This window comes from Ascaphus truei, chromosome 8 (genome assembly GCF_040206685.1).
Source record: "Ascaphus truei isolate aAscTru1 chromosome 8, aAscTru1.hap1, whole genome shotgun sequence".
Taxonomy (NCBI): Eukaryota; Metazoa; Chordata; class Amphibia; order Anura; family Ascaphidae; genus Ascaphus; species Ascaphus truei.
The window spans coordinates 62,066,090-62,079,265 of NC_134490.1; the positions used below are offsets into that span (position 1 = coordinate 62,066,090).

Sequence of the window (13,176 nt, forward strand, 5' to 3'; positions counted from 1 at the left end):
TACCTGGACATTGAGGGACTGCAGATCAGGTAAGATCCCAGGCGGGATTGCTGCTTTAGATATTGTGAAGCGGGGACGTCCAGACACTGGTTACGGGGTTCAGGAAACTAGTCATTCACACCTGGCTTTTATTTCTAGATCCGACATTTACACACACACACACACACACGTAACAAGGACTAATTGTAGTACAATGTAATACAATAAATACATTTATGTCAAAAACGAATGTTCATACTAGGAATTTATTATATTTATGTATTTTTTTAAAGCGGGCAGGACTAGGTGGCGAGTAGATTTTTTGGTTCGGCGAGTAGATTTTTGGGCGATTTGTCAAGCACTATATATATATATATATATATATATATATATATATATATATATATATGGCATAGCACTGCTTAGTAAATGTGGGCCTTTGGGTCCACAACTGCTGATTTTGCCTAGAGATTGAGGCCAATTTTAAACTGGCGTATCCAATGGCTAGACTCACAAAATTGTGCAATCTCCATTAGAGTTAATGACATGGGCATGTTTGGGTGTATTTGGAATAAATAGAGGAGTTAAGAGAAGAGTTTCTTGGCATACATATGATTCGTCGATATTTCCCTTTCTTCTCTTGCAGTTCTTTCTCTCTCTTTTTGTGCATCATTACAAAATGGCTGGGCCTGATCTGTTGTATCATGACTAAGAAACACAACATATATTTGAAATGTAATGTAACTAGCACCATTTTTTATATGTTTGACCGAGGTATAAAGGGACAGAATAGGACTTCATTCACATGCCACTAAAATAGTCAGCTTACTGCATAGCTCCAATATTGTTTTGAATTTGGAAAGCCTCATTTGGAAGTATTATAGAAAACTGCACATTTTTGCAGCTTTTAGCAGATTCTTGGCCCCATACAGTACCCAGTTATAAGATTATACAACAAATGAGTGCTATGTGTTTAAATAACGCACGCACACACTATGGAGTTTATCGTTTTTTTCATATAAATAGCAAATATACTCGTCATTTCATCTCATCTCCTTGCCCTTAATGTGCTGCCCTATCTATTCATTTCCAATATTTCTTTAGTTGGATTTTTGTAAATGTCATTCTATAAAGCGAAAACAAAGTTCCAGCGATTGTGATGACATGAGGTTGTGTTCGTTTTCTCTGTAGTTTTCTGCTATGATCTGTGACAAGGTATTGTAAAATTGTGCAACCTTTAAAGACAAATAAGCTTAGATAACGAGTTCTTTAACATTTCAGCTAAAGGAAATTGTCATGGGAGCAGCATTTATTAGATTGTGCTGTCATTGTCCAAAGTCCTTAAAGTCTGGAGAGCTGCAGACTATTTTTATATACTTATTAAGAGTAAGCCAGTGTAGTATTTACTGATGTGACTTGAAAACAATGCAGGTTCCCTTTAACTGATTCTCTGCTTTAAGAAATATTTTTCTTCTTTAAGATGTGACATTGGGATTACAAGGCTGAGTTTGGAGAACAGGATACTGTACCAGCCTCCGTTGCAGCTACTTTCCTCCTTGGTAGTGTTACTATATCCCTCTGAACCTCAGGTTCAAAGTTAAATCGTAAGCGTCGATTGTACGTCTAAAATTCCATGTCAAGTACAAACTGGACCATTAATAAATGTCAATCTCTAATAGATCCCCACCAAATAATACAGATATTTCAACATCTGAGGATCCAAATCAGTAAGACCGTAGGAGTTCTGGACCACAAATAACCAACTATTATCTACGTGTCCAGTAATAGTAAATGCAAGTTTGTAATAAATAGAAATACATCTTTGGTTAAGTGAGATTGCAATTTTAACATAAAAGGCAATATTTAAGTGTTACTCCATGGGTTGATAGTTCTCTTGAATAGACTATAAGGGGACATATTTACTAAGCGATGCTTGAATGTAGCTTATGGAGTTACACTGCTTAGTAAATATGAGCAAAGATGTTTCTTGCTCCTAGTGATGGTTCTCAACCTCTGAGTTATTGTTACAGCATCACTGAACCCGGTGTATTTTTATTTCAAACATTTTTATTGTTTTCTGACAGGGGTACATTCACATCACATGGTTGTTTATAGACAGTAAACTTAATTAACATATACATTTAAAAGTGAACAACCCGAAGCATCTCAAGGTTGATTGATCGAGAAGAGGCGATCTGCCCCTAGTATTTTGTAACCTCCTATGCATTTAGATTCTACTATGTAGATCCCGTCCGGGAGAATTAACAGTTTTAGGAGGATCTTAGATCAAACCCCTTATATTAGTACTGTAAAGGATAGGCAGAGAGAGAGAGGGGGAGAAGAGAGAAGAACAGAAGAAGGGGGGAGAGAGGGGATAGGAACGGGGAGAGCTAAGGGAAGGGGTGTAGTTGTCCTCCCCTCCACCTTGTCAAAAGACCCTGAGTAGACATGAACTCCCCCTTAGAGGGGTTAGTGGTCTAATGCAGAGTCCAACTGAAGCATCCATATCTCATTTTTAATCTCTTTAATTATAAGGCCACTGTGCCCAAACTTTCTCATATTGTACTATATTCTGTTTCAGGAGCGCCGATAGGTATTCCATAAGCTTGACCTCGCTTACCTTGCGAAGGACCATTTGCTTAGAAGGGGGTTTAATCTTTTTCCAATTAGCTGAACCCGGTGTATTTTAATGACATGTTGGTTTCTTTTCAATACTAATGTATTGTGTTGCAGGTATTGCACAGACGACATGCTGTTGAGGGAAATGATGTCCAATACTCTATTGTCCGGCTATGGAGTCGTCATTATTGATGAAGTTTATCAAAGATCCGTTTCCACAGATGTACTGCTTGGTCTTCTTAAAGATATCGTGGTGTCCAGGCCTGAACTAAAAGTTGTGATAATCACCTCTCCCGATTTGTCCAGCAAACTGGTTTCTTACTATGGAAATGTTCCCGTCATAGAAGTAGCACACACTTACTCGGTGGAAGTGGTATATAGCTCGGGCATTCAAAGAGACTATTTCTTCTCAGCAGTGAGGCTTCTGTTTGAGATCCATCATACCAAAGAGAAAGGGGACATTGTTGTATTCCTGGCCTGCGAACAAGTAAGTGTGTGCGTGTTCTGATTCAGAAGCAAAGCCACATTTGAAGTTTAACATTGATTTCAGACCTTCCAGCTGAATTTACATGGATCTAAATAAATATGTATTCATTGAAGTCAATACCTTGCAGAACAAGTACCCCTGTACTCCTTTATATGTTACGGACAAACAGTTTTTGACTGTTTCTGACTTTAATATCACAGTTTGTGGAATGCTACAGACAAAGGATTCTGGGTAGGAGCATGAAGGAGAACATGTGACAAGTGTTTACACTTAATTCTGTGACACCTGTCTTGTTACTTCGTGTACTGTGTGGGAAGTCATATGCAGCTATGATAATGCTTTCTGTTTAGTGATATGAACATTAGCCCTTAAGGAGAAGTCCCCCCTGCCCTCACTTTTTTCATTTACTTTTAAGGTTGGGCAAACGGGAACTGTTGCTTTAAATTCAGAAGCTATACAATAAGATAAAGCTATTGCCTAATTTGTTTCTTATTCTTCTTCTTTATGTTTCTTAAGGAAATAAAAAGGGCCTATGAACTTATCAAACACGAAGGATCGCACATAAATCCAGACCTTGGTGAACTGGTGCCCATTCCACTATATCCCCATCAAAATACCCTAGAGCCCTTGCCCTGTGAAGGGGAGGACCGTGGCTGCAAAGATCACAAAAGAAAAGTGGTATTAACAACTAGTTTTGGCGAGTCTTTGATCTGGATGAGTAATATATACTTTGTCATTGATGTTGGAGTAGAGAGGAGGAAGGTAAGTGCAATATTTAATGTTTATTTACTGATACTCCCAAATCTTGAAGCTGTCTCACAGTCCAGATACATTGTTGCGGTCCATTGTAATGGGTGTTCTGTATACAGAGCTTTTGAAACCTGACAGGCCTCCTCTTCATGTGTACACGTCAGATATAATGACTTATATGTCCTTATTAAACGCCTCTGTAAGAACGCATGGATTGCGGGCTTGTTTGGATCTTTTGAGGATTCATTTGGCATTATTTGCTTCAGCATATGTGGTCACAGACCTCTGGAAGAAATGTGCCTGACATATGACATTCTGTGCATTAGTCTGGGTTAAACATGCTCAATTTCGGAATTCTTTATGACTATAAGGTAAAATCTGATTGAATGATATAAATGTTTTAGTTTTTCCTAATCTTTTTAAATTATAGTTCCAGTGGCTCACTCCCCAAAGATAGTGTTATTACAGTAGGGAAAGTGCATGACAGTTTATGGGGACGTACCTTTCCTACATGTAGTATACTAGTGTTTGAGGCTGCATAGGCTGTGCGTATAGTGCCCGCGACGGGCGACAGCGATGCGACGTCACCCAAAAACAAATGCATTGCTGCTACCACGTGTGCTTATAGTAAGCGTGACTGCGACGGAGCTGGCAATATTTGATTTTTCAAGGGCTGTCGTCTCATGTGACAGCCCCTGAACCACTCAAATGCCAGTACGCTTGCGACGCCGCCGCAAAGTGAAATACAACTTTCGCTGGCGGCGACGGGTGACGTCACCGTCGCGTCGCCCGTCGCGGGTACTATATGCGCGGCCTAAAGCATCAGTGTCACCCACTTGGCTACTTTTAAACTTGCAGGTCAAATTGATGGTGTGACATTAACCAACAATAGAAGCAGTAAAAGACAATGGCCATAGGAAAACTGTGGCTTCATACATGAGTTCCATTGGTTGTGGAGCACATCATAGGCACAGCATCCCTCTCATTGATGAAATGAATGGTTTCCATCTCTAAACCCCAGTTAGTACCAGATGTTGGACAACTGCTTTGGTTTGGCCAATAGAGAAGACAAAGTAAAAGCAAAGCAGCTTTGAAGAACAGAATTAATATTGTGACATGACAATTCTTTTGTTTGAAACTTGATTACAATGTTTATATGTTTTGTATGAGTGCAGATATCAGATAAAGGGGAATAAATAAGTAAAAGTATCAGCTTCCATATTTTATGGTTATTTATGGTCTAATACAGTGGTTCTCAGCTCCAGTCCTTAAGTGCCACAAATCGTCCCTGCTTCAGCACAGGTCACTCAATCAGTGGCTTAGTCATTGTGATTGAGCCACCTGTTCTAAAGCAGGGATATCCTTAAACCTGACCTGTTGGTGGGACTTGAGGACTGGAGTGAAGAACCCCTGGTCTAATACATACAAGTCAACACAAACCCCAAATCAACAACTATTTGGCCGCATTTAGGCCCAGATCCACAAAGCTCTGTTATATCACTTAATATGAGTGTCAGCTCTTTTGCAACTAGAAATAACTGATAATGAGCTGCTATCACTACAATAATAAAGACAAATCAAGAGATATATAGATCTAATAGTGTGTGTGTGTGTGTGTGTGTGTGTGTGTGTGTGTGTGTGTGTGTGTGTGTGTGTGTGTGTGTGTGTGTGTGTGTGTGTGTGTGTGTGTGTGTGTGTGTTTTGAGACTAAATCATTCACAGCATTAACGTAACTTAACATCACTTAAGAGTAACCATGTATCTTCAAATGACAATAACACAACAGTAAGCCAGGATAGGAGTAACACCCAGACTGCCACAATGCCACGTTAGTGGAAGATAACACAATGTTATGCTAAAATAAGGTGATGTTAAGCCTAAACTAATGAGAAGTACAGGTAGTCCAGACATTCTGCATATATTTAGCTTTGAGGATACCATGTTAACTCTGGGAGCATAACTTCCATCCCTGCTTTAGGTCATGTCACGCTATGAGCCTTAATGGTACATTTATTAAGCAGAGTAGATCAAGCTGAATGACTTGCACCTTATTTTAGTGACACATTTAAAGCAGCAATATAACTTTCCAACTTAAAAAAAAAGTTTTTATATGTAAACACACGTGACAATGTCTAATTCTGCATTCTTACCTACGCTTGGAATCGTTTGGTGCTCCTGTTATAAATCTGTCAATATCCTGATTGTGTGCCTAACATAATGGCTGCTATTCAGTGTAACTCAGTAGCTACAATGTATCCTTATATTACTAAGGTAACATTATCTATTGTTACCGTTTACAGCTCAAACTGCTGGGAACATTTGCAACAAATTATCCCAGGAATTATCCCAGGAAAGTGTTGCAAAGATCTTGCACTGCTTGGGAGGTGCGCTAAAGCCTGCTATAGAAATCAAAGGTTGCTTTAAAACTCATTAAAAATGGCAATAATAAAAAAAATCTATTATCTAACACTATTATTGCTGCTTTAAGGAGACTGACTTCTATTATATAAAATGCAGAGAAACTGGTGCATACGTTTTGATTTCATGGGCGTTTGGGCTGAAATACTGGGGCAGAAAATAACACCAGATTTATCAAAGTAAATATGTCCCAAGACTCATCCACATTTCAGCCTATTTTTCCTCTTACTCATTGTGTTAATCAGCCTAAAAGGCACAACTGCTCCTAACACCTTCCGGATCAGAACATGAAGTACATCATGCTAGTGCCAGTCACTGTGAAACTAATGAAAGTAACAGACAATTCTACTACAGTATCCTAATGGGTCGTGGAGTGAAGCTGTCCCTTCAGCTTTGCAAGTAGATGGTTGATTGGGACGCAGAAGACTGATGGTCAGTTTCTTGAAATCTGTTTAAAATCTGAAGCTACAGCAGCTGAGCATATTTACTGGCACAATGCTTCAAAATCAACAATGCACCTTCCCATATCCTCTCATGTACTCTGCTCAATCATGTTAGTCCGTCGCCATCTCAATGGGCAGCTTCTTTTATAATGAGACTTTAGTGATAAACCACTTTAAGGCAATATAATCCACGGATTACCTACAGCAGGGGCTTCACTCCAGTCCTCAAGCCTCTTCAATAAGTTAAGTTTTCAGGATATCCCTGCTTCAGCATAGATGGCTCAATGAGCCACCTGTGCTAAAGCAGGGACTGATTGGGCCACCTGTGCTGAAGCAGGAACTGATTGAGCCACCTGTGCTGAAGCCGGGACTGATTGAGTCACCTATGCTGATGCAGGGATATCCTGAAAACCTCACCTGTTGGGGGGGGGGGACTGGCGTACTGGAGTTCAGCACACCTGTCCTACAGTATGTGTATCTGCTTTCACATCATTTATGATGTACCTGCTAAAATGTTTTTTACAGAGTGTTACACTATACTGAAATATGAAGCGCAGTAAATATGAATCGCAAGTTGAGTCTTTTATAGCTAAAGTTATTACACAGTAATTTTACTGCAACATACAATGATCGTCCTGTTGGCTGATGGCATGAAATGCAAAAAGAACACATTGTTAGCTTTGTATTCCATTATCCCCGTACAGAATTTAAGTGCCAATTCTGACTAATAATTGAGAACATACTGTACAGGGGTAACTTAAAATTGGTCTGCTCCATGAAGTGACGTTTATAATCAGAGTTCCACTTTGATGGCTGTAGAGTTGATGGGGACTGCAATATATTTTAAAGCCAGGCAGAACATGAGGTTTTAACCCTCTATATATTGTATTTCTGATCCTCTGATATTTCCTCTTCCAGGTATACAATGCCAGAATCCGGGCAGAGTCTCTTGTAATGCAGCCAGTAAGTAAGGCTCGGGCTGAGATGCGGAAGCAAATTCTAGGTTCATCTCCTTCAGGTAAAGTCATTGAAAAATTAAACGGGGTATCCTTCACCTGTGGTGACAGTAAATAAAAATGATTCAACGTTTGTAGGCCCGAAATGCATCACCAATGCTTTAGATATGTTTTTCTGTTGTGATGTCCGATCAATGCTATTGAAGCACGGGAAAAACTTTTAACAAAGAATTAGCCCATTGTGGGAAATATCTGAATGCATTAAATAGTATTTTTTTTCTCACACGTATTGGCTTCTTTACGTTGTTGCTGCATTACCTCAAGGGTCACCAACAGGTCAGGTTTTAAGGATATCCCTGCTTCAGCACCAGTGGCTCACAGTGGCTCAGTCAAAATGACTGAGCCACTGATTGAGCCACCTGTGCTCAAGCAGGGATATCCCCAATACCTGTCCTGTTGGTGGCCCTTGAGAACTGGAGTTGGCCACCCCTGCAATACCTGGAAGTTTTCAAGCTGGCAGACCGCACAGCACCCATGGAAGGTTTTCATGTCATTGATTGAGCGCCTTCATTCTTCACTACAGACGTATCTTCCGCCATTTTTCTTGGAATTTGTTTTATTCTTTCTTAACGTTACTTCATATTTATACAGTTATAAAATGTTTTACCAGGAAGTAAGAGGAAAGTAGAATGATCCAGGGCAACTTCGGATTTCTTTAGAAAAATTTATTCAGCACAAAAAACAGTGTTTTCTGAAGAAATCCGAAGTTGCCCTGGATCCTTCTACTTTCCTCTTACTTCCTGGATTTTTTAGGCAGATATCCCTGAACCAGGAGCACCGGTCTTTGCAAGTATTTTGATTTATTTTTTGTGGTGTGCAGCTTCTCTTGTTATATCACCAGGAAGTAATACATTGAGAGTTACCTCTCGTTTTCACGTACGTCCTGGGCACAGAGTTATGATGACAGATACATGGTTACATTAAATGAACAGGGTTATACATTCAATTTACAGACATTTCATGGACAGTTAGAGTTGGAAAATTGGGTACAGGGGATACAAGGGTTGGTGAGTTTCAGATTGATACTAGAGCAGCTTTATCATCACCCAACATCCGCAAATGGCAGCAAACGGCTCACTCCCTTTAGCTGCGCCAAAGGCTGTCCACCTTTGGGGCAACGCAGATGTAGACTGAAGGGCTTCAGATTGAATCCAGCTGTGTCCCGTCTGCAGCTCATATCCATTAGTTTTTTAATTTTCAAAACATCTAAGAACATGTTCCTGTTGGTTCAATGAAGGATATCACAAGCTGAAGAAAGATTATGATATTTGGTAATTATGCAATAAAAGTGACACAAGATGGATGAATTGGGATTTATTGGGGTTTTTTTTCTTCTTCAGGAAAAATGTTCTGTTTATACACGGAAGAATTTACGCAGAATGAAATGAAAACATTTTTGCCAGCAAAAATTAAAGAGTCAAATTTGACTTCAATGGTCCTTTTCCTGAAGAGGATGGACATAGCCGGCCTCGGCCGCTGTGAATTTATCAACAGACCAGGTACCGTTCAATACAACATGTTTTATATACATTTATTTTTATTTTAAGCTGTGACATAAATTATTATTACCGATTATTTGTAAAGCGCCGACCTGTTCCGCAGCGTGGTACACAGGGGCACAGAGCCATGTATATTACTAAAACGTTACATACAAGTGCTAACACTTACATAAGTATAACATTGAGTTTCAGTTCGCACAGAATTGGAGCATATGTGCTGGTTTTAGGATACCTAGTGGACCAATTGGAGTTATTGATCAGGGAGAATTGAACGGTGCAAATTATTTCTAAGGCGCTGTGTTTTAAAAGGGGTGGCAGGAATATGTTTGTTTTCTCTAACAGTACAGTGACTTAGATTATGGTTAAATAGCACATTGATAAGCGGAACTATTTCCTCCTGTCACCTCTGGAATTAAGTTTTTATGAGAATCAGTACTGTTCTCTGCCAAGTCGTCGTAACACATACATGTCATTGTTGATCCCACTGAAATGCCTTCCATCCAAATGACATTTTAGGGACAAAGTTGTGGTCCCTTTCTAGTCACTGCTTTGATGTTAGTTTGTGTGCCTCAATGGATAATGTTAAACAGATTACTCACTGCTCTGAGCATTCCTGAAAAAAAGATATGCGTTCAATCTTTACATTTCTCGTATGTCAAAATATCTGCATCTGCAAGTAACATTCTCTAAAGCAGCAGCAGTCCCTTCTATTCAGCATCTTTGATTAGTAGAACGCTTAGCCCACAAGCAGCCCTTCCACCACTGCTGTTAACAGACCTTGCAGTAGAAAGATTCCGGAGTGCCTCCTATTGGTAGTTGGGTTGAGAGAGGTCAGGACACTTTATCTTCAATTCCTGGTAGATTCCGGGGAGGGCTTGCATCTTCATTAGTATCAGCAATTTTAAGGAAGCATGTAAAGGAGTATTATTGATACACCCGCATTGCTATAGCAATATATGAATTGTAGTACAGTCTATTTAGGCTACGGAACATCTAGAGAATTGAGCTTGTATCACCAAAAGGAGGAATACTAAGAACTTCTTTTCAGTGTAATTACGTCAATCACTTGTAAAGAGTCAAACATTATGAGACCTGTAAACAATGTGTTTCTTTCACAAGATACATTTGCGTCAGGTATTTGTGTAAGATACGAACAACAATACCCTGCAATTAGCACACTGATATAGATGTATGGAGACTAGTACTCCATAAAGACCACATTTAACCAACTAAAGATCTTTGGACTCATATACATTATTAGGGTAACAACAAAATCCATATTTGTGTTTTATGTATGTGTAGACATACCCCTTCCTTTTTTAACATTTTTATATATATATATATACAGTGGTCGACAAATCACCAAAAAATCTACTCGCCGAACAAAAAAATCTACTCGCCACCTAGTACCACACGTGTGCTGCTTGTGCCAATAGGAGCTCGCCACGATGTTAAATCCACTTGCCCGGGGCGTGCAAATGTATAGGTTTGTCGAACACTGTATATATATAATAAAGTATTTTCAATGATTAATTTCACGCAAATCAATTACAAGGGGTTCTCTTTAGTTTCTTGTGCTAGAATTATGAAATCTACAAACTAGCTACATTGTCATAATGTCAGTTTGATCTTTATTGACCAAGAAAAAGGGGTTCTAGGGGAATCACTGTGTCTTATGCAGTGACCCTCATTTTGTGTCCTAAAACAGACCTTGCAGTAGAAAGATTCCGGAGGGCCTCCTATTGGTAGTTGGGTTGAGAGAGGTCAGGACACTTTATCTCCAATTCCTAGTAGATTCCGGGGGCTGATGTGATGTGGTTGGGTTACAGCTCAGACTAGACTGTACTGCTGCTTCGTTAAGCAAAGGATCAGGGATTGACCCCCAACATTTAAGTAGATATGCATTAGATGTTGGTGAGATGGGCTATCAGTAGATGGCATAGACCCTAATGTGACAATTGAAGCCAGTTGCTTTATATGTTTGCATGATTTTTTGTAAACAAAATGCATTCCACACAGCTATGTGTCTTCACAAATAGTAGACACCAGTGGTAGAGCCACTACCGGTACAGCTGCAACAGGGCCCACGACTTTTAGGGCCCCATCCTCCCACGTGCCGAAGCTTATTTTTAGCAGTGTTCTATAAGGTCCACTTTGCGTACCCCCACCTCCGCTTCTGGAGCGGCATCCATCTGTGCCCTGCTGGGGGCGACTCCGACCCGGCGGTCCTAACACAGAAGTTGGGTCCAACTTCCACAATTGGACCTCCTCTGCCGCCGGTTAAGCCCCTGCATGCTCTGCTCCGCATATAGCGCCTGGGAGAGGGAAGGGGCATATACTCTCACTGGGGCACACCCATCACTTGCTCCACCACGGGTAGACACAACAAATTGCAACAGTTTGCAATCTGCACCACTCCTAGGACCCCGATAAATTGTCCCATAAGACTGTAAAACCAAGGGTTAAATAATTCCCTGTAGGTAGTGGTGGAGAGATCTGAATCCTCAGCCCCTGCAGTATGTGGGTAAACAATAGCCTGGCACAGTAGGCTAAAAAACATTCATTAGCTGAATATTGATCTGGTTAGTGCTGGGATTTCCACCCACAAAGCTTTAAGCAAAATGCATTAATGTTAACGCATGCTCTCCGCTGCTGTCACTTTCAATGCAGAGAGGAATTTGAGTCCCCACTTTAGCACTGACGTATTTTACACCAAGCTTTTAGTTATTAATGCTTCAGGAGTATGTCACCTTCATCCGGAGGAGCCATTTGCTTAAAAAAAAAAGAAGAAAGATTGAAGGCAGAAGCATAATGATTAGCATGGCATACATTATAAACGGCTTCAAGAGTACTATAGCCCCGTCTTGTCTAATTAAGTGTAAATTACAGATCCTTCTGCCAAATACCATACCCAAGGGGGGGCAGTGTGCGCTGGGAGTTTGCTGACTCCCAGTGCTACCCTTTGGATATGGCATTTTGAAGGGAGAAAGGACTATAGAACCTGCAGAGAAAATTGGAAGGAAGACAGTGACCTCTATGCCAGACATGCTCAACCCCACCCAACAGGTCAGGTTTTAAGGATATCCCTGCTTCAGCACAGGGGGCTCAATCAGTGGCTCGGTCCAAGATTAAGCCACCTGTGCTGAAGCAGGGTCTCATTGAGCCACCTGTGTTGAAACAGGGACTGATTGACCCACCTATGCTGAAGCTGGGATATGCTTAAAACCTGACCTGTTGGGACTTGAGGGAATGGGACTAAAATCTTTTCCAGCACAGGGAAGAAGCAATATAGCATTTTGTATATGGGCAAAAAGGGAGATAGTGGGACAGCAGGAGTAAAATACAAATCTTGTTTTTGAGCATTTTTTTTTTATATCCAAAGCACTTTACTTACAGCTAGCAGGTCCCACACTATTATTACAAAGAAACAATGTGTACTTGTATGTTGGATAGAGTATTAAATGACAAACGTATTTCCCACTCCTTGCCACCTCTTACTGAGTGGTCCTAGTTACATTCCCTGTTAAATCACCCTTTGCTCGTACAGTAAAAGCCCTAAATAATACAGAGCAGACCAGAGTAGAGTAAAAACAAAAAATAAAGTTATGCAGGGTTTCCATCACCAATGAAATAAAAGTAAAACCAACGTTAGAAGCACGTTTTGATACTTTTACATTGCTCTGTAAATATTTGCCATTTTCTGATCTCTGGAGGAAAAAAGAGTCGGAGGTTATGGATAAGTCATGCAAAATCTCCAAACCTCCTAAATGCTAACACATTTAATTCAAGTTGTAATTGAAATGAACAAAGGCAGCAAACTTGTTACCCTTTTCAGAATTCATGGACCATATGAAAATTGATTTGACATGACAGTGCTGAAGGTCGCTAATTGAATTCATATGACCTCAGTTGAATGTGTATCTTTACATTTAGATTTATAAATCCCTTCACTGCTGAAAAGACTC

General features: G+C 40.1%; 1 protein-coding gene across 3 annotated transcripts in view; it reads left to right on the top strand.

The window, feature by feature from the left end:
- DHX32 (DEAH-box helicase 32 (putative)) overlaps positions 1-13,176 on the top strand; it is a 48,969-nt gene that overhangs the window by 22,274 nt on the left and 13,519 nt on the right. For all 3 annotated transcript variants that reach the window (XM_075612259.1, XM_075612260.1, XM_075612258.1), the window contains 4 exons: positions 2,713-3,085; positions 3,602-3,847; positions 7,615-7,714; positions 9,053-9,211. In XM_075612259.1, coding sequence (XP_075468374.1) covers positions 2,713-3,085; positions 3,602-3,847; positions 7,615-7,714; positions 9,053-9,211 — 878 coding nt within the window. The remainder of the gene's footprint in view (positions 1-2,712; positions 3,086-3,601; positions 3,848-7,614; positions 7,715-9,052; positions 9,212-13,176) is intronic.